The sequence below is a fragment of the Syngnathus scovelli genome, chromosome 16 (assembly GCF_024217435.2).
Source record: "Syngnathus scovelli strain Florida chromosome 16, RoL_Ssco_1.2, whole genome shotgun sequence".
NCBI lineage: Eukaryota > Metazoa > Chordata > Actinopteri > Syngnathiformes > Syngnathidae > Syngnathus > Syngnathus scovelli.
In genome coordinates, this window is record NC_090862.1 from 858213 (window position 1) to 879561 (window position 21349).

Below are 21349 nucleotides of genomic sequence, written 5' to 3' on the forward strand. Positions count from 1 at the left end.
GGACCGCCACCGTCATCCTCACAGCATGTAGATGATGTACGACAGAAAAACGAGGCCCATAATTGCAAAGAACATCAACACCATAATGTCCACCATGATTGCGATGACGACAAATCGGTCAGCGAGAAGCGAAGCGAACTGGGCGGGAGCCGGTGTTTGCCTTCGGCTACAATCGGAAGACTTCGGAAATGGGCAAACACTTTATGCTCCGCATTTTTGTAAGGCTGTTATGTTAAGCACCCAAATAAGATGACTTGGGACAATATTTCCAATCTACCACTATCGACTTGTTTGTTTAGTACATTTTCATATTGTGCATGTGTACGTATATTATGTTTAGTTTGTTTGAAATGTAGTTAGCCTTTTACGGTCGACACCTGGCAGACCAAAATCGGAGCAAAGCGTCTGAGGCTTATTTTAAAAGGTCTTGAATCCGTTTTGATGAATGTGTTTATGGGGGTTTCTCATCACCGCAATGTGTCATTGCGCATTTAATACTTATTGAATGACGAATAAAGAGGAACACACGGCTATGGTGTCGTTGCAGGGTAAGTGCGCCAGGTGGCGATAAAGATATTTCCCTCAAGAAGAAAACGCTTTACTTTCCTGCTTAGCCCAGTAGGGGTCGCCACAGCGCATCATGAACTTCGGACAGAGGCAAGTCAGCCAACCAGAGTCTTGAGAAAAATGACTTTTATTGAATCTGCAGAATCATTAAGTACAGTTTGAAGTGCTGTGACACGAGATGATATCTGGTCCTAACATCTGACAATGTCTTGTACTTTTTTTAAAACGTGTCAATATGCATATGCTATCTTTATTCCTTAAAAAATGACATTAAAAAAAACAAGATGGAGATGCACAAAACTGGTATGCAAGCTTCCACCTGCGGGATTACAAGATTCCTATTATGACGTGTACATATAAGCGGCGGCGATGATGAGAAGCATGGAATGACGGGTCAGAAGCACAGATGGAGAAGGCTCGGTAGAGGCGAGGACGGGATAACTTGGACGAGATAGAGCGGAACAGGGCCCAAAAACAAACCATCAAATAAATTGCGAGTAAAGACTGACCACGCCTAGTACGATACCCAATTGTAGAAATGGCCACTAGCTACGTCGAGAGAGCAACGGCAGAAAAGCGCGGCCGGCCGGCCCCCAACCAATGGCGCCGTTTTCGGCCACACAACTGATAGCAGGCGTACGCGTTCGAGAGAGCAACGGCAGAAAAGCGCGGCCGGCCGGCCCCCAACCAATGGCGCCGTTTTCGGCCACACAACTGATAGCAGGCGTACGAGACAACTGATAGCAGGCGTACGCGTTCCGCTCGCTCGCTCCACCACTGCTTCCTCATCCGACTCCCACTACCTCTTTTTTTTGCTGTTGTTTGCATTTGATATAAACTCCTCCACCTTCATCAATTGCGTTGCTGGTTTATTGATTTCGTACACATGACAATTGGTCCTGTTCAAAATAAGCATTTTACGATAAAAAAAAAAAGAAGAAAAAAGGCGAACAAAGGAAAAAGGAGCACAAGATAGGAGAGGATAGATAAGACATTCATTCACATCTAACAGAGAAAAAAAAAGATTGGAATGTTGTTGAAGCGGTGGAATAAAAGGTTTAAAAGTGTCAGAATACAGAGTTGTGCTGTGTACGCAAATGTTGGGGCAAAAGGGGAGAGAAGTCAGGCATGCGCCCACATGCAAACGTTCCCCAACTTATCCCTGATCCCTCTTGTGTCTGCCCGACACTAAAACAAAAAACAAACAAACAAACAAACAAAATGACGACGAGAGCGGCAGGAGCTCCGGATTCCAGTCGAACAACATTACCCACAATGCAGCGCATCACATTGGGTCTATAAATATATTAAGAGTAAAACACTCTGTTAGGATGGACAGCTGGCTGCTGATCCCAGGCTTCAAAGAGCAAAGGAATGGAGACGCAACTGAGATGAAATTTTCTTCCAGTCATGGAAAGGAAAATGTACACACGTACACAGAGAAACATTGGCGAGCGCACAATGAGGGATTTTCCAAATATTTGCACCGGAGGGGAAGGGAATGTTAAGTGCTATAGGTGGAAGAGACGTAGATGGCGGAGGAGGATGAGTGACATCCAAACATCAGCACAGACAGACAAGAAATATTTAAGACAGACGAAGGCTTGAGGTTAGCGAGCTGAACAGTGAGAAAGCGGAGAGGCGGGTGGGGGTGGGGGGGGGGCAAATCAAGAGAAGCGGCGTTAAAGATGAAATGGCACTGGTCTTTTTTTTTTTTCTTCCTTTTTTCTCATTTCCCTCCCTTTTCTCTACCTCTTCTTTCTCTCCCTCTCTCTCTCAGATGGCCTCCACGTAGTTGGCGGGCAGCATCCCTTGCTGATTGGTGCGCTCCACCCGGCCGTACATCCAGCCTTCGTCGATCTGCTGCACGTCCACGATCACGTCGCCGTCAATGAAGGAGACCTCGTCCTCGTCGGCGGCGGCGTAGTCGTACACCGCCCGGTACCGCTTCTGTGGACCCACACAGCCCGCCCTTTGACGTTTCAACAAGATTGGGGCCACACTGCGCTCGTCTGAAATAAAACGGGTGCTTGTTTGGGGCCGAGCCAAGGGTGACGTAACGTACCCCAGCGCTGGAAGGCGGTGCGGCAGCTGCCGGGCGCACAGGCTCAGGAGTAGGATCGTAGTGGTAGTTCGGAGGGGCGGCCACGGGCTGGTAAGCGGCTGAACGCAAAAACACCACAAGATGGCCGTCAGCGGTGGTTGCCATTGGAACCAATTGCAAGTGCTTTTGCAGTAGGACTGACTACCTGGGGCAGGGCTGCTAGGCTGTGGATGCGGAGTCTTGCTCTCCTCATGGACATGTGAACCCTTGCTCTTCTCAAACTCCTCGTGGTACTTGATCTATTGGGGAGAAAACAATTTGCTGAGTTGACTTCTCTCTTACAGCTGCCTTCCCTTACTTTATAACTATTTCATACACTCGTTCAGGTGACATTTGTGTTTCGATAAAAAATAAATAAAAAAAGACTCACCGGGTACTTAAGGAGTTTTTCATAAAATAGTCACTATAGTATTTGTAAGGAGGACCACTTTTTACTTGAAATCATTGTAAAGTACCAGTACTTGTGAAGAAGAAGAAAAAAAAAAAAAGGGGACGTTAAATGCACTGTGTTCACTATGGCACAGACACAACGCAGTTGACATTCTAACCACCAGGGGTCTCCCAGTTGCAACACGCCTGCAGCCGTGATGGGTGTGGGCGGGGATGTCGCTGAGTGCAATAACACCTCCGACCTCCACAAGCTGACAGACAGGATGTGACATCTTGGCCGGCAGGAAACCCGGCGAGCGCTATCGCCTAGCAACCGCCGCCGACACAAGCAGGTGAAGGCGACGGAGGAAGGAGGGGGGAAGAAGAAGAAAAAAAAAAAAAAAAAAAAAAATGACGACGCCTTGCCCTTCATGAATAGAGGCCTGTCAACAGACTGACTCGCTGTACTCCCGGCCGGGTCAAGATTTATGGCTCGGCTCGGCTCGCAGGCGCTATCAAAGGGGCCCACTGTGTTTAGCGGCGGCGGCGACGACGAGTCCATTTGCAGCAGGCCGAGTGACGGACAAAACAATGCTCTCAAGTGCAATATGCTGCTGCTGCTGCTGTGCTGTGCTGTGATGCGATGCGACGGCTCATTCCCCTTTTGAGGAGCAGTCTGATTTACAGGAAGTGGCCATGCCCGCGCTCCTCAATGGTGGCGAATGGAAGATGCGGGACACAGGACGGCATTCCACGGGACGGGAGTGATTGCAAGCAGATGCGGCCGGCGCCTCAATCTAAGCTCGCCCCCTTCTGTAATGCACCTTTTACCATCAGCTTCCATTTCCGACTGCGTCGTCACGTGCGCTGTGTGCCATTCCCGTGGGAATAGTCAGTGGCAGAACACGAGACCAAGCGGCGTGTGCGTGGGTGCGTGCGTCTTTCTACTTCACTGCTCTTATTTCGAGGCTAATTAATGGCTCTTGATGCGGGACACTGAGCAAAAAAAGCTCTGTACTGCAGCGAAAGCATACCATTCACAGTCGTTAGTGACCAAGCCCAGACGCAAATAGCAAAAAATTGTAAATCACGGATGCCCGACCCGTAAAATTGTTTCCAATTTCCTTTACGAATAGTTTCGACGACTCTCGAGTGGGGCACTTGTTCTCTTCACCCAATGTGTCGCTTGGCTTTATCAGATAGAAAGGCAAAAAGGAGATGATGATGATGATGATGATGATGAGCAAGACGCAAAAGCCAGTCTTGCAAGATTGACACTTACGTTGCTGATTTGGTCCTGTGATTTCTTGAGTCTCTGCAGCTCTGGCGTGTCTGTGACCACGGTGAAGGCTTTCCCTTTATTCTTTTCAAAATCCTCCTTGTAGAGAACCTAAGCAGAAAAAAAACCACATTACCACATAGCAAACATCACATCTACATAAGTGAGCTAAAGTGCGTGCGTGCGTGCGTACGTCAGCAAATCCAACATTATTCATGGCCGCTGACCTACATTCTTTTTCAAAGATGCACATTTCTTTTATTTGAATGCACTGGCTTTCTGGTGGGATAAATGAGCAGAAGAATCCCAACTCCAAAGGTGGCAACCATATATGGGCACCAGGAGATGGCATGTGGTGGGGGGCTTTCTCTCCCAGTAAGGACACTTGAGGCCTGATGCATGCAAGTGTCAAATCAAGCAAAGATGAACTTTTTTTTGTTGGTCTCTCTGGCTCTTCCAATCACATGGCTGCTTTCCTTCCCCGCCTCCTTTTTGTTCGCCTGCTTTCCTTCCTTCCTTCCTTCCTTCCTTCCTTCCTTCCTTCCTTCCTTCCTTCCTTCCTTCCTTCCTTCCTTCCTTCCTTCCTTCCTTCCTTCCTTCCTATTTCACTGCATATGTATGAATCCCCACCGCGGAGAGATCTTTGGTTTTCATTCTGGGGATGTTAGCCTCTTAAAGACAGGCTCCTCCTTTCCTAGCAGCCAACTCCAATGGTCTGCCTGCCTGCCTGCCTGTCGTCTTTCTTCCTCTTTTTCTCTCGCTCTCCACAATTCACTCTGTGTTCTTCCTTTCTCCCTCCCCCTGGCAAAGTCTTGTAATGAGGTGTGACAGCGAGCTTCCATAGCAATAGGGTTGCCATGGCACGTGAACGTCCCCAAACAAACTGGCTTGCAAGGTCAGGGCTTGGACCCTAAACGGGCAAATTGTCACTGTCCTGTCCTGTCCTGTCCTGTCCGCTTGTTGAGGATGAGCATGCATGAATAAAAACACCATCTGTCACTCAGCCCGTCGGCTATTCATTCCGCTCTCACCCCAATAATCCAACCCCCCAACATGTAGTGTAATCTGCACTGTGTGACAAAGACATCTCAATTTGATATATCCAACAGGAAACCAAAAGTGGGAGGAGCAAGAGTTTGCTGGGTCATTTCGAGTCTCTTTGGAGTCATTTTTTATGGCAACACATGGCCTGCTTAAAATGGATATTTCGCGGCAACAGGAAAGATGAGTTGCCCCGTTCAAAGCAGCATACATCCAATGTGTAAATATGATTGCTGGCCACTAAAACACCAAGCGAGCGAGCGAGCGAGCGAGCGAGCCAGGCAGGCTGGAGCGGCCTTCAGCACGCCCGACGTTGCTGCGCTTTTCATTTTTGTGGAACTTTGCCAACAACATAGTACGTATACTTACTTGCACTGCCTATGTGCGATCGCGTGAACTCCACATCTGGAATTGAGCTTGCTCACCTGGCTCTGCATCTTGCTCTGCTGTTTGAGGCGGATGTTCTCTGGAGTGTCAGCCACGCAGGTGAAGTTTGCCTTGGGGTAGTGTCTGCAAAACACACGCCGAGCACCAATCAACACCGGCAAAACTGACAGGCATTTCTTATTCACAGTCGTCCAGAAGTTGAGCTAGGAGCCCCCAAAGACCGCAGGCACACCATCTGCCGTCGGGGGAGCCCGGGTAGCCAGAGCGAGAGAGGAAGTGAGTGTGCGTGTGTGTGTGCGTGCGTGCGTGTGGTAACAGGAGCCTCAAAGTTCCTAAGCAGGTGTGTGGAAGAGGGGGGCAAAAAAAATCAAATCCAAAATCACAGAACGCAGACACAGGCACATTGACGAGGACGGATGTAGCAGGAAGACCAACGGCATGTGACGAGACTTGATGAAAACGTTCCCAGGTTTTAAAAGCTTCATTTCTACCCCAGAGTAGAGAAGAAACGGCAGTCCCCAAAAAATTGCAATCCTGTGGACGTACGGCAAATTGAAATAACTACAACTCCCACAATGCCTCGCTCGGGTTTTGGGCCACCTTGAATAGATGGTCTCAATGACCACGAGTAGCCCATTTAAGCCGCTTCTTTACACTTTCTTTGACAACACATTCAAAATTAATTCCCCTGTAATCCTGCTGCCATTCATTTACAGCCAGAGCTGTGAAATTGAGTGAGCATCGTCATTGGCTTTTGAAAAAGCGTGTGTGCGCGTGCGTGCGTGCGTGCGTGCGTGCGTGCACTCCCTCCCTCCCTCCCTCCCTCCCGCAACCAAGCGTACGTTACAGTGCGGGTTAGTCCCAAAAACACGCATCCGTCAGTCAGACTGTGTCACGTAAAAATGACTCACACATTTGAGTAGGAGGCACATGCATAAATGGCAAGCGCAAAAAGGAAGGACGCTTTGCCCAGCAGGGGGCTTAATGGCTACATGTGTGTGTTGTAGCTATACTAGGCACACGTGGGCACGCACACATGCTCTGTCGGAGAGTGGCGACGTCCACATACTCGGAGCGGGAAACACGGCGGCGTTCAACGGAGGGGAAGGCCTGCAAATAGCAAAGGGGAACATTTGAAGGAGACGGACGGCAGCCTGTCATCGGAAGAAAACTCCCCGGGAAAGAATTGGCGCGCGTACATTCTGAAATCAACTCGTCAAAACTACACAGCATATCCAATTTGAATGGAGCACACTTAAGCAATAGAAATGTTTCTTGGGCGGCAAGACGCTCAAGTGGACTCTTTTAAACAAACGGGAAGAGGCCAAATAAACACACCGTGAAGAGTCTGGCTCCTGCAGACGCCACCAGCGAAAGGGGCCCAGCAAAAAACGAAAAGGAGAAGCCAGAGAAAAGAATTCCAAAAATGGCCGGCCGCGCTCAAATCGGTGCTACTGGATGAGCCTTCACAGAGTTTGATAATAGCATGATTGGATGGATGGATGGATGGATGGATGGATGGATGGATGGATGGATGGATGGATGGATGGATGGATGGATGGATGGATGGATGGATGGATGGATGGATGGATGGATGGATGGACGGACGGACGGACGGTGCACATGGAATAGCATTGCGCTGTGCCGCCAATGTGCACGAATGAACGGCGTCTCTGCTCGCAACATCTGTGGCAGTCCAAACGCGTGGCGCTCCGTTACAAGTTTGGCCGTGCGAGGAGGTGAGCATAGACGCACGCCGACGTTGTACCCCCTCCCCTACTCCCGATTTTTGCCAGGGCAGACGGCCGACTAACAAATCATCTTTTGTTTGTTATCTTCCGTTCCATTTTCACGCAGCCTGGAAAGTGAATTCATGAGGCAACAAGTGCAGCACTCAATTGAGATGAAACTCGGGCTCACCGTTTCAGTTGACATCATTTCTTTTGGTTAAAATGGCGCTCGCCCCGACGCCGCTACACAAGCACTCCAATGTCTTTCTTTGCATCAACCATGAACAAAAAGAGAGATTTACTTGAATCTCATAATTGATGTAGCGCAGAGCCGCAAGCGCGCGGATATTCAAGCTGAATGTTTCCGCAATCTAAAGCCTCCCTGACAAGCGCACATTTATTGTCTGGCTCACATATTGGCCGCCAAAAATGAAAGTCCTCGCATATTCTCCGACTGAAAAAGGAAATAAGGGCGTTGTTCAATTCAAGCCCTGGCTCAAAATAAAGAGATATCAATCAATCGATCCCCCAAAAAAATTAAAAATAAATCTCCGTATGATAACGCCATGGCTTGGCGGCGCAACGGTTGCCGAATGAAAGAACAACATCATTCTGAGAGGGGAGATTCCGCAGATTCCACATTTTGTGTGTTGCGGCATGAGTGAACAAGCTAGTTAGCGCCGTGTCCTCCTGTGTCACTTGAGAGGAACTTTAGGAATTTCCTTTGTTGACCCCCCCCCCTACCAGCGAGGAGGGAGGCGCTTTCCCACACCACATATCACAGGACTTTTTCTGTCAGCAAGAGAGCGAGCGAGCCATGGCGCACTCCCTCCCAGATAAACAAGGGAGGAGGGGAAAGAGAAAGAAGGGCCTCCACGTCACGTCATGTCACGTCAGGTCAGGACAAGCACAAACGCATTGAAAGACTTACGCAGAGCAGTACGGTCTCTTGGCAAAGCCTTTGTAGTTCTTCATGTTTAGAGACATATTGCAGGTCTCGCAGCGGAAACATCGCGAATGCCAGTACTGTGGGAGACAAACAAAACATGTCAACACGTTAGTTATGGAGACAAAGAAAATGGCAAAGTATTTGCAGGCCAATTGCACGGTGGCGGCTTTTTAGAGCCTGGCAGGGCAGGGCAGGGCAGGGCAGGGAAGGGCAGGGCAAGCCGCTGGAAAACACAGAAATACCCTTGGAAAGTTGACGCTCAGACCGCTCCCATTAGCAGCAGAATCTGCCAGGTCGCTGCTAATTAAAATCTTCCACCACAGTTGCGCTGCCCTACAAATTCCTCTCAAAATGGCAGTTGAGGTAGGGAGGGCAGGGCGTTTTGTTAGCGCACACATCTCAACCAAGAGATGAAAAGACAACTGACTTCTCCTTCCTGAAAGCCACTCACGGTCAAGTTTTCGGAGCAAAACAAAAAAAAGAAATGGACTTTCAGGCTCTAACGCTATTGTTAGAGAAGCAAAAGACAAACTTTGGAGAAAAGGAACTATTGTGTCCCTCCCAAGTCAACCTCTCTCCACCCTTTTCCTTTCCTCCTCTGGCACTTTGGACTGAGGTGAGGGGGGTTCTGACAGCCACGGCTGACACGACACACACACACACACACACACACACACACACACACACGCACACACACACACACAAATGCCAAGACGAGGGAGGAAACGCAAGGCCAAAGAGCAAGAGGGAGGGAGGGAGGGAGGGAGGGAGGGAGGGTGGGTGCGAGTCCAGGAAGGCAGCAACTGCCTGGAAGGAAGGAAGGAAGGAAGGAAGGAAGGAAGGAAGGAAGGAAGGAAGGAAGGAAGGAAGGAAGGAAGGAAGGAAGGAAGGAAGGAAGGAAGGAAGGAAGGAAGGAAGGAAGAGTACCAAGGAGAGAAGGAACAGACAGCAGTGTGGCAGCCATTGGATGGCCAGAGTGAGTTTGCATTTGTTGGTGACAGCCCCAATGTTGCGAGCGACCATTGTAGCGCTTGCGCTTTCAACACAACTCCAATGGAAAGCCATCCTGTCAGCTCGTACTTTGGATCTTGGCAAAAACAAAGAGCGCTAGAGCGCTCGCTCGCTCGCTCACTCACTCGCTCGCTCACTCACTCGCTCGCTCGCTTGCGCGTTAACCATTTGCAAAAACCTGCCGATCCACGTTCCACCTGCCCGCCCGTGTCACGCCATGCACACTTCTTTACTTCCTCTTGCCACACAAGTGGCACATTATTGTCGCTCAAGCGCAGCCTGAACTTGAAATGCGCCTACGCCCAGAAAGAAGTTGCCTTAATGACTTCCATTTAGTTGCTGCCGTCACTCGATTGATTGACTTTTTTGTTTTTTTTAGGGGGGGGGGGGGGATCTAGCTGCCCCAATCCAATACATCATTTGAAAATGGGCTAAAATGATCTGGCATTATTTTGAAATAGGCTCAAATTCTTTGGCAGCATCAGTTGCCGGCCACACACAGGCGTGCGTAAAAATGTCAGCTTTGTGAGGAATGGCCTTAACCTTATATTGTTCTCCACGCGCGATCAAGCATAATGACCAACGGCAGGCAGGCAGGCACATGGCACGCGTGCGCGCACTCCCTCCATTGTGTTTGCGTTCAAACAAGCGGAAGCAAAAGATGTGCGGGCGGGCGGACGGACGGACGGACCCCCGTCATTTCCTCTTGAAAGCGCAGTCTGCTAGAGCATCAAATGGTTGGGATAGCGCCGTCTTCCATGACCGGGCAGCGAGATGGAAAAATGAGGACACTGCTGAGATGGAGCGCCAGAAACAGCCCTTAGAAAAAAGCACTACCGTCTCGGTGCGTCGTCTTCGCGGCTCAAGGGCACATGCGTGTGCGGCGTACATGCGTGTATGAACACACACTATGTAGGTTAGATATCTATATATACATTGATGCTCAGTCAGGCTCACGCAAATCGCCCAAATAGTGGACAGTGAAGCTGCTAGCACTGCTGTGGTAACAAAGCTCCAACCTTGAGGGACTCCATTCTTGTCCTTTAGCCGATGATTCTAACGTGCCACCGTGCCCGGCCGGACTGTTTGCAAGGAAGTCAAGATTCAAGACTTTTTAAGAACTTTTGAAATGCTCCCATTTAAAACCTATTTAGAATGTTCGCTAAGATCACACATCTGCTTAGCGAGCCCCTGAGCACACATTTAAGGACACTCACGCAGTTTGGTCATCGAATAGAGCAAGCCAGACTTGGAAGGGAGATGAATGTTCTATTTCCAAAGTGCACGCACACACACACACAGGGACCTATGAAAGCGTAGCACTGCTTCCTGGTTCCGATGAGGAAGTCGCCTCACGCTCAGGTGACTGACTGCTGCTGCTGCTGCTGCAGCAGCTGCTGCAGAGCACCCGACCTGCTTCCTGGTTCCGATGAGGAAGTAGTGACTGCCTGCTGCCGCTGCTAAATCTGCCGAGGCTTCATTGAGCGTCTGGAAAATCGAAACGGGTTCAAACCGTTGCTCATCTCACCGTTTTCTATAAATGGCACAGACCCGGAAACGTAACCTTTCTCGTGGGTAGTCTGTTGCAAAAAAGCCCTGCTGGGACATACGTCGTCGCCGTCGCTAAGACTACCAAGGAAAGGAAGCGTTGCTGTCTTTTGGCAGCGCTCCTTTCCTTCCTTCTGCTCGGGCTAGACCGGAATGCAGCTGCCACACAAGCAAGCCATTGTGGGGACTGGAGCGCCGTAGAGGCGAGCAAGGAGCTTGGCAGGTAAAGCTTCTTTTTATTTCTTTTTTTGAAGGTGGCCACAAATAGCAAGACAGCAGCAGCAGCAGCAGCAGCAGCAGCAGGAGAGTCAGCCTGAGCTGACAAATGACGAGAGCCCGCGCGGCATTTTGACACAGCGCGTTCCTCCCATCTGTGCTCCACCTCTGGCCAGATTCCAACCAGCGCAACTCTAATTGTAGGGAGGGGAACGCAGACAAAACATCCGCATCCCATGCATTTGCACAAAGCCTGAGTGCCAAAACTTCCAATAAGGCACAGGCAGACGCCGTACAAGTACACTATGCGCTGGATGTGAAAAGAATAGCTAGCTCATGGAGATAGGGCAGATGTCCATCAACAAAGACGTGGCCATTGGGAGAAAGGGTGGGATTGATTTTCAACAGCATGTCCATTAGACAAATGGGCCACTTGGCCTCCAGCTCCCTTGCAAGAGGCAAACCACACCCACATCTGGAGTTGCAGCATGCGTGCGTGCGTGCGTGCGTGCGTCGTGCGTGCTCTGGCTTGCGTGGGGCCACAAGTTGTGGACAACACCCTTGGAGAAAAACAAAAGACTCTATTCCAATATGTAAAATCACACACTCGCCCAGGAGATTTGTTGTCCCTCGTGCTGATGCTTCATAATTGGCCAGAACTGCCACCTGACCACTCGATTCAGTCTCCTCCTTGGGACTGAAGGCAAATCTCAACAAGTGAATCATCCCTCTCTCTCTCTGTCTGTCTGTCTGTCTGTCTGTCTGTCTGTGGGATTAAGGAGAGGGGGCGTGACAAATTCCAGGTTGAACACCAAAAGGCATGGCCATTGACAGGAAACGTCTGAATTGTTATACTTTAAATTAAACGGCACAAAACAGGAAGTGAGCCTTTAAAGCCATGTAATGCTTTTAATTAACACAAATCATCATTTTGTAAAGGGTAGGTAGGACTCAAGGGGGGAAAAAAATCGACTTCCTACTTCCTTTGAACATGTTGATCTTTTTTTTTAAATTGGTATCTTTTTATTTATACGTTCAACAAATGAATCAATACTCGTCGGTGGATTGCCTCACACACCGTAAAGATGGTTTAAGGATGACTTTCAAAAAGGGACATGCACCCTTCTACAAAATGACAATCTCCTCCCTCACGCATTATCCCACGGTGTTTGTTTTCTCCCGCTGATATTCCACTCGGATCCACAATTGATGAGATTTTGCCACCCGAGTGTGAGATTAAACCTGGACGGGATTGAAAGCAAATCTCAGCAAACTAATCTGCGGGATTAACAAGGGGACTGAGTGCGACACGTCCCATATTGAAAAGCAAAAGAGCAGCCGATGGCACGAGGGAAACCCCTGACAGGAAACGACCACATTGTAACTGTTCGATCGTGAAGAAAATGACGTCAAACTGGAAGTGAGGGAACAAATTGGGGTTTATGGCGGTGACGTCACGTTTTCGATAGGTGCAGGCCCCAGCCAGACTCGCTCGCGCTCGTGTGCGCTTTCCCCCATTACTATGCCGAGCAGCACTTTTGAAATTCCCTATTCAAAACGGAGGCCGTGTGTTTACGATTGATCGCTGTTAGCTGGCCATGCTAGCCATACTTGCGCGTGTGTGTATGCGTGTGCGCGAGCGCGCGCGTGTCCCTTTCTGGGTTCTTCCGACTCGATTCATTCATCCCCCCTCCTCCTCCTGCTAAAAAAAAAAAAAAAAAAAAAAAACGCAAGGTGTCTCCGTTTCAAGCTAAAAAAAGAGCCTGAATAAGTAGGGCTATTGAATATGAGTTATTGTAGTGACGATGAAAAAAGATTGTGGTGGTCTTACCTTGTCCAGACAATTGATTTTTTCCGTGGGGTAGACGACGAGATTACATCTGCTACACAGCGGATTCATGTCGGAGGAATGCTCGTCTTCAGCTAAGCTAGCACAGGAACCAACGACGAAACGAGCCCTTTTCGCTCTTCTTTTTCCTCTCTTCTCTCTCTTGAGCTTTAGATCGCCTCCCAAACGCGCACCGGAGGAGTGGAGCGTTAAATGTTCGAAGGCGGTGGGTCCGCAGCTGTTATTGTCGTCGTCGTGTAGCCGCACAGCTGGCTGTCAGTAGTCCACACTGGGAACTAGAGGCAGCAGCCGAGCCGAGCCGAGCCGACGCGGAAAGCGCGTCGCCGACGCCCCTCCCGGCCCGACGCGCGCGCGCGCGCTCCTGTTTCCACAAGCGTGGGAGGCTCTCCTCCAATTAAAAATAATCGTCCAATATCATCATAAATCAAGCACGGTACGTCACATCACGACGCACTTTGACGACTTTGACTAATTCTTGTTGTTTTTAGATAACCTGTGTCTCGGGTGGTGCGTTACGTCAACCAAACCGAATACTCATGTTGCGTTGGCGTCCTGGGGAAAATCGAATTGCAGGACTCGAGTGCAAAAAAAAAAAAGGAATCACATTTGTGCACATCTGCCTTTGCCACGTTCACTTAAAGCGTCCGGCGAATGTCAAAACAACGCGTGGTTACACTGACATCTGCTGGCTGCACTGGCATCTGCCACGTTTGCGTTGCGAAGCCCCGCCCCCTACCCTACTGTCTTTTAATAGTGTATTGAAATTGAATTGAAGACTTTTTAGGACTTTACAAGTTTTTTTTAAACTTTTTGTAATTTACTATTCTAGGCTGTTCTAAAACACGATCTGGTATGCTTGATACACATTAGAGGAGGTGTTAAAAAAACAAAAAACAAACACATTCCGTCATTTACTTCATATGGTGTACCGGCACAAAGGTTTGCAGTGCTGAGGACATGAGGAGACCTAGAAAGAAGCATTGCTGATGTATCAATGCCCGAGCGATTAGGCACATGGACGGGTAACCCCCAGCCTCGGGTCCGGATACGTCATTGCTCAAATTGGCAAATCATAGCAAGCTACAGAAGAAGACTTTCTGCATCACATGAATTATTTTAGCGTGTGGTTTGGAAGTTTATTGTGCAAATGAATTTGATTGCTTTGTACATTTTAGAGACATGCACACCGGCGAGATGGCGGCAGTGCTTATGTGTATTTGTTAGGTTGCTTTGGGCAAAACAAACCGCAAAAGACGGGTCACATTGACCCAGCTGTCTAATTAGGGCGCCTATCATTTGTAATGTAGCTGTTTCAAGTTAAAACTTATTGCATACAGTTCAATGGAGCGTCAGACAGGTTGAGGCAAATATTGTTTATTAGGTTGCTTTGGGCAAAACAACGAAAGATGCATCGCATTGACCCAGCATCAGACAGGCTGAGGCAAATATCCTGCCACTCGGTGGTAGCACTTGGAATTCATCTAGCCTGTCTGATATGGTCAATTTCATGAGGATGCCAGTATTAAGACAACCACTCTGGCCTTTACTTTACTCTGAACTGGGTGGTACCACCCAGTACATGTACCGAGGCTGGCCGTGAAGTAAAGCAACTGTGCTTTGAATTGAAAGCCAAGGTCCTAAAAGTTACACGCTAGGTTTATAAATTCAATTGACCTTAGCAACAACCTGGACTGTACAGCAACAGCCTTCTTTGTAGTCAGACAGCCAATGAAGACGTCAAGCCCTGCAACAAAACATGCAATAAGTTTCACATTCAAGAGATGCAGCTTCAATTGCGGCTCATCGCGAATGATGATTGACACCAAAGTTGACTTTATTTACAGGACCACCAACAGGAAGAACAAACCGTTTGCTTGATTCACAAGAATGCCCACATCATGCATGACGATTCAAAGCAAACCAAAAAATAGCTCGGACTAGATTAAAGTAACTGCTTTGACTCTTACAGAAAACTGCACCAACATTCTGAAAGATTCTGTGGCCATTTTAAAGCAGAGTTGCCAAAGATACAACGGACACCGTCTGTACGCTTACGCTTGGCATTTGCATCTACATGTGTCAGGCTACTTGGCTTTTGTCAACCATTTAGAATGCATGCAGCTTTCTTTTGTGTAGTTAAAAAAAATAAAAAGCCTGACACTGCATATTTAACAAGACAATTTGGTTTGAGACTAACTTTACAATTGCCTTATCATTGAGAAGGTCTCAAATGATTCCAATTTGTATGCACGATAGACTGCACGTGCCAATGTTTAACATGGACCACTTGAATTCAGTTCAGTTTAATTGCAGTTCAGTGGTACACCCACAATTACAGTACAAACAGTTCATTTCATGATTAAAAAACAACAGTAAAACAACAATATTGCAAAATGACGCAGCGCTGAGAAAGAAAGGCATCATGCAGACAGCCAGTGTGCACACCCAGTGAAAAAGTGGAGGGAGGTTAAGAAAGAAAGGACAAAAGAAAAAACAGTCATACTCTCCTTAAACGCTGGCTGGGCGCTTTGCCCTCGTCGCATCCGCACCCGTCCGTCTCATGTCGGCCGATGATTGGCTGGTCTCGCGGTCCTGTCCAGTCCCTCTCTGTGCAGTCACTCGTCCGATCCACTGCCCCAGCAATCCTGAAAGGCAGACATATTGTGGTGGTTTTGGCAAGGGGAAAAATTCCACTAACACCCCCTCCCAACCTTGACTAAGGTAAGTTTGAATCAGGTAACTAGTGGCACGCACGGGCTGGCGCATGTCGGATTGGAGCGATCCGGGTTACCGGGTTTAACCCCGGAGGGAGGGAGTGAGGGAGGGGCCCCTTCCCTGGTCTTGTGGGTGCAGCCCAGTCCCTCTCGGTGCAGGCTGGCGCTCTCCCCATCCGCTGCCAGCTGAAAGGCAGAAAAATAAGGAAATCAAATTAAAACCAACAGTGTGCACTACGCTTGCAGATTGGATTGCCGTGTCACCGCCTCTGGCCAGCCTTGGCCAGTCATGCATCAGGCTCCTCTTCAACACTTGGCGACTGCTTTCTTTGGGTGATTCCTTCCTTTGCACCCCGCTCACCAATCGCGGGTCTGGTGGCCTCCGTCCACCGGCTCTTCGTTTCATACATAGTCTCTTCCACCTTGCAAGACAAGCACAAAGGTCTCGCTGCGCCGTCGCTTGCGCTTGCCGTCGCTTGGGCGGTCGCTTGCGCGGTCGCTTGCCGTTGCTGCGCGTTTGGCACTCAGTGAGGGCTGCACAACATTTTGGAAAATCAATGATATGGCAGTATTGGGCCAAACCACTGCATTGAGGCAAGTTGTGAAAAATTCTTGGATGGAGGTTAACTATTTGATCGCAATGAGATCAGTTAGATTCGTTTACTTTAACTTACATCAATGACTTATCGTCTTAACTCATTACAAATAGTTAGGCAAGGAAACATGTTTCATTTGAGACATGAAAAAAAAAAATCTTTGCTGTCTTAAAGTGCATGTCAATAACCTAGACCACCATATGGCAGTTTTCCAATACACGTGCAGCCCTACACACACACACACGTCACCATTGGTGTCCAAATGGCAGCCTCGGGGCAACTTGATCAACACACCACACGACTGAACACGACACTGCTTTGTAGCACTAAATATCAATGGCAACATTTTGTGATCTATTTAATGAATTTGTGTCGAAAGAATTCTGAATTTGTTTCAGTATGCAGCCCTCAAGCAGACATTGGGACACCGCTGGTGTAATTTAAAAAAAAAAAAAAAAAATTAAAATAAAAACCCATCTATTTCACACGCTGAAGCTGCGCAGGTCGACGCCTCCAGGGAAGCGGGTCTCCCTCAGAACTCGGCGACTTCAGAGCGATGCCACAGCGGTCCGTTCACCTCTGATCAGATCGTGTCACATCCCGGTTGCCATCTGCAGAAACAGAAACAAATGTTAGAAACTCAAGAGCACCCCAAGTTGTGGGTCACTTGCTTACTTGATCAAAGCGGCTAGCTACTATTGGTGACCGTCGCCCGGTCGGATCGGGCCGTGCGCCCCCCGCCCTTCGCGTCCGGCCTGCAAATGGCAGAACATGCAATGAGTTGGGCACTGCTCGCATCATTACGTCTTCCTCGTGGACCGGCTCGCCCAAACACCGCCCCCTATACCTAGAGAACAAAGGACGCACAGTGGTAGATTAGGCTTAGATCAAGCACGACAGTGGTAGGTTAGAAGACAAAATGTTACCGTCTCGCTCCAATGCTGTCCTACACCTAGGGGAGCACACAGAACGCAAGTACCACAGTGGTAGGTTAGGGTTAGATGAAGTGCAACAGTGGCAGGTTAGAAAAAGACAAAATGGTACAAGTCAAATTGCAAAATTGGACATTCGGGATCGGCTCGCTCCAACGCCGCCCTACACCGATGGGGGAGAACAAAGAACGCAGCGAGCACGACAGTGGTAGGTTAGAAAAAGACACAAAATGGTACAAGTCATATGGCAAGCTTGGACATTGGGCTCCGCGTCAAAGTTCACATTTGTCTCCATCCAAGTCACCACGTCCTCCCCCAAGTGAGCCGTCAATGGCAACCAAGCACAAGCCACCGCTGGATCCAGATAAGCCACAACCTCTTAAGCAAGACCAACCGTCAGACCCCCAAACACTGGCCACACCTGCAACCTTTCCGTGCACCCATAACCAAAGGCAACCACACTGCCCCCTCCTGGGCACATGATCCGCACATGTTGACTTTTGCAGCGTGCTGCTTGATTCTTGACTTGATATAGCATTGCTCTTTTGGATATGCCATTGCTCCTTTGGATAGGCCATTGCTCCTTTGGATAGGCCATTGCTCCTTTGGATAGGCCATTGCTCCTTTGGATAGGCCATTGCTCCTTTGGACAGGCCATTGCGCCTTTGGACAGGCCATTGCGCCTTTGGACAGGCCATTGCGCCTTTGGACAGGCCATTGCGCCTTTTCATGTGAAATTATACTTGTCTCATTCGGCTCCTCTTGCAGCCTACAAAAACACAGACAGACATTAATTGTGTGCTGGGAAGCTAAAACTCGACAACCATTGTGTGTTGGGAAGCTGAAACTTGACAAAAACAGGTTTTCACCTGATTTAGGACTACTCTTCCTCAGTGTCCTCAACATCACTGAAAGGGCTCCTTCCAAGAGCCTCCTGCTTGCTTTGTATAGAAGGATGCTGGCTGGGCGGCCTTTTTTAGTGCTACAAAAGACAAGCAAATTATTGCAACAAAAATAGACATTGAGTAGAGTGCCAATGGCATGATTTTTTACCAACAATTATACACACTAGGAGTTTTACATTTGAAAAAAGTATTATATTGTGGTAAATTATGATAATTTATCAAAATTATAGTAAATATTTTAATTTTATCCATTCTCTATTAAAGATTATAATTCATATTTTAATTTCATCATCTACAACTCACCTCACATTGGACAGATGATCCAGGTCGGCGGCGTCCAAAAGGGGAGCAAATAAGCGGCGCAAATGTTTGTTGCGTAACGGAACGAGCGGGCGGGCGGGCGACATCTTTGAATGGATTTGGTCCGATTTGGACATGACGTAACATATACGTTGCATTCACCAGTTTGCATGACACGTCAATGGCACACGGATAATATAAAATAATAAAAAGTGGTTTAGTTGACTAGAGTCAAACTAACATTTCCTATAGTCAGACAAACACGCGCTTATCGGCGGCGTCATTTACGAACCTTCTACAGACAGACGAATGAAAAAATGCTGGCCAGCATTAAAAAAAACAAAAACGCGAAAGACATTTAAAACACCATCAAAACGCGCAACGACGCGACGCAAAGTCGATTGTGGCGTGCCGTGCCCAAACCTCAAGCACTCCCTATCCTGCAAGAAATAAATGGCATCGTAAGAAACTGCAAACATTTGCTCACGGGCTAAACGTGGCCGAGTCACGAGAGTACGACAATCCTGCGACAAACAAAATAAAAAATAAAAAATTTGAAAAAAGGCTTGTGAGAAAAGGCAGCAAAGCGTGCCAATCGTACAACAAACACGGCGTCCGTCGTGAAAAACGGCAGGCGACGACAAACATTTGCTAGCATGCTCGCTTACCTGAGAAAGCGTCCGCCGCCGCGGCCACGCGCTCGGTGGCACCTGCATATGATAACTCCCCTTGAGCGAGCACACCTGTCTTCAATTGACCTAAAGCCCTGACGTCACATCCGTCGATTCAAATCTTCTTCTCCTGATCGTCCAACGGCGCTCGGCACACTGACGCCACCAGGTGGTCGCCTGTCATGGTGACTACTGTGGGAAGGGCTGCTTCGGACTGACTATCCGTAGAAACTTTGAACACCCAACATGTTTGGATGGAGGATACCCTGTCAATATGACCAAATCGTTCTTTTGAACGAATCGTTCACTCACGAGCCACCACTAAACAGCAGGGGGCAGTATATGCTCAAGTGAACGAGCAAGAGCTTGTGTCTTCCATTTTAAACTGCTCATGGCACGTTGCCCAAGGGAACTAGTCAGAATGGATAATGGTCTCTGTACTTTCACTCAATCTTAGTTGAAGGCCAAGAGACAAAGCATCACGCAGATGTTACCGAGGCAATTCATCAATTGTGCTGTCACCGTGCTGATTAATGACGGAGCCTCCCAGTACACGCTCACAGCTTCTCTCAGCTTGTCAGTCATATTTTGATGAAGGAATTAAATTTGCCCTAAAGGCGCCGTGCTCCTACTTCTATTGCACAGCTGCAGCACTAATATTCCATTGGCCTAACATTTAATTACTTCACACAAGTTGCTGGGATGCCTGCCGTGCAGCCTTTCAGGCATAGCGCCCAGACTAAATGCTCTCTCTCTATGACGTTTTTTTTTTTTTTTTTTTTTTTTCAGCCTGTGTTTCAGCTCCCGCATCATTGGCTCTCCATTAGCTGTCCTATTTCGTTATCGATCACAGACAGGCTTTTCATTATATTTTGGGGCCTTGTTGCTTATATCTATCTCATCTTTGTCTGTCAGAGGGGATGCTGCTTCTCTTGGCATCATTATTGACCTGTACATTCTCCGCTGATTGCCATCAGATCAATACATCCTATCCAACTAAGGATAAGCGGTATCTCATGTTAAAGCCCATCATGCTTTATTGATCATAGTTACCTGACACTTGAATTACTTGTCAGTCTGTTTTGATTTCATGCGAATAATAACAGAGTGTGAGCTAATTGCATGCCTTGACTACAGTTTGATGGAATATGAGTCATTTTTTCTATTGTATTCATTTTACGCACAAGCGGCAGGCAGGCGGGCGGGCGGGCGGGCGGCCGGGCAGGCAGGCAGGCAGGCAGGCAGGCAGGCAGGCAGGCAGGCAGGCAGGCAGGCAGGCAGGCAGGCAGGCAGGCAGGCAGGCAGGCAGGCAGGCAGGCAGGCAGGCAGGCAGGCAGGCAGGCAGGCAGGCAGGAAGGCAGGCAGGCAGGCAGGCAGGCAGGCAGGCAGGCAGGCAGGCAGGCACCCTCCAGCATTCTCCATCTGCTTTCCTCTCCGAGAAAGTGCTGATAAGGTGCTTTTGTGTCCTATCTCGCCTCCCCTTTCATGGCACGTGTTTTCCGCCTTATGAATAATGAATCGGATTAATTAGGCTTGTCATGATAGCGTGTGGTCAATTGGTAATTCCTTTCCGTTGTAGTTCAAACAAAAAGCAGAGCCCTTCCTTCCGTCCCTCCCACCGCTGTTATTGTCGGTCGGCAGTGGGAGAGATGGATGAGAGAGGGATGGTATTTGTTGCACCCCTCCTGGGACGCTGGCGGGCATTGCACACGGGAATACAATGAAATAACAAGATAACAAGATAAAAGCCTCGTGTCGGGCTTCAAAGCGCAACCACGGCTTGCTTGAATAGAAGAAGAGTTGGCGGCATTCGTGGCGGGCGGGCGGGCGGCAGCCATAACCAAGCAAGCATTCATCAGAGCGACTACACATCCTCTCGTGAATATGAAGGCGTCAGTCAATATACGAGCAGCTAATTTGATTTGCAACAAAAACAAACATCTTCCAGATGAACCTCGGGGCATCAGCTGGTGGACGGCCTCCAGTAATATCGATGGACCTTTTGATGTCGAGGAGTCCACTCAAACATGAAAGACAAGAGGGTAAGGGTTAATAGTTAGCGGCGCCACTTGCCCATATCAACTATTAATATGAAGTTTTTACTTATGTGCCTAATCTACATGCTCCTCCATCTTCACCTTTATCAGCATCTGGCTGCCGCCACCCTCAAGGACAAGGGTA

The 21349-nt window shown here is 48.6% G+C and overlaps 1 protein-coding gene and 1 long non-coding RNA gene across 5 annotated transcripts; both read right to left on the minus strand.

Annotated features, from left to right (window-relative positions):
• Positions 1 to 678: 678 nt before the first annotated feature.
• lasp1 (LIM and SH3 protein 1) lies at positions 679 to 13389 on the minus strand. Its single transcript, XM_049744152.2, has 7 exons — positions 13033 to 13389; positions 8409 to 8503; positions 5786 to 5870; positions 4323 to 4430; positions 2817 to 2910; positions 2633 to 2730; positions 679 to 2517 (listed from the first exon to the last, which is right to left on the minus strand). Exons 1-7 carry the CDS (start codon positions 13099 to 13101, stop codon positions 2344 to 2346), a joined length of 723 nt encoding a protein of 240 aa, XP_049600109.1. The 5' UTR covers positions 13102 to 13389; the 3' UTR covers positions 679 to 2343.
• A 1019-nt stretch (positions 13390 to 14408) lies between these two features.
• Positions 14409 to 20357, minus strand: LOC125983183 (uncharacterized). Of its 4 annotated transcripts, none has more exons than XR_007486650.2 (5): positions 18501 to 20357; positions 18162 to 18274; positions 17036 to 18061; positions 15805 to 16971; positions 14409 to 15695 (listed from the first exon to the last, which is right to left on the minus strand). It is a non-coding gene; the product is annotated as an uncharacterized lncRNA (long non-coding RNA). The 4 variants fall into 4 exon arrangements; XR_007486648.2 differs by having other exon boundaries at positions 15805 to 15950; positions 16029 to 16971; positions 18162 to 20357; XR_007486647.2 differs by having other exon boundaries at positions 18162 to 20357.
• Positions 20358 to 21349: the final 992 nt, after the last annotated feature.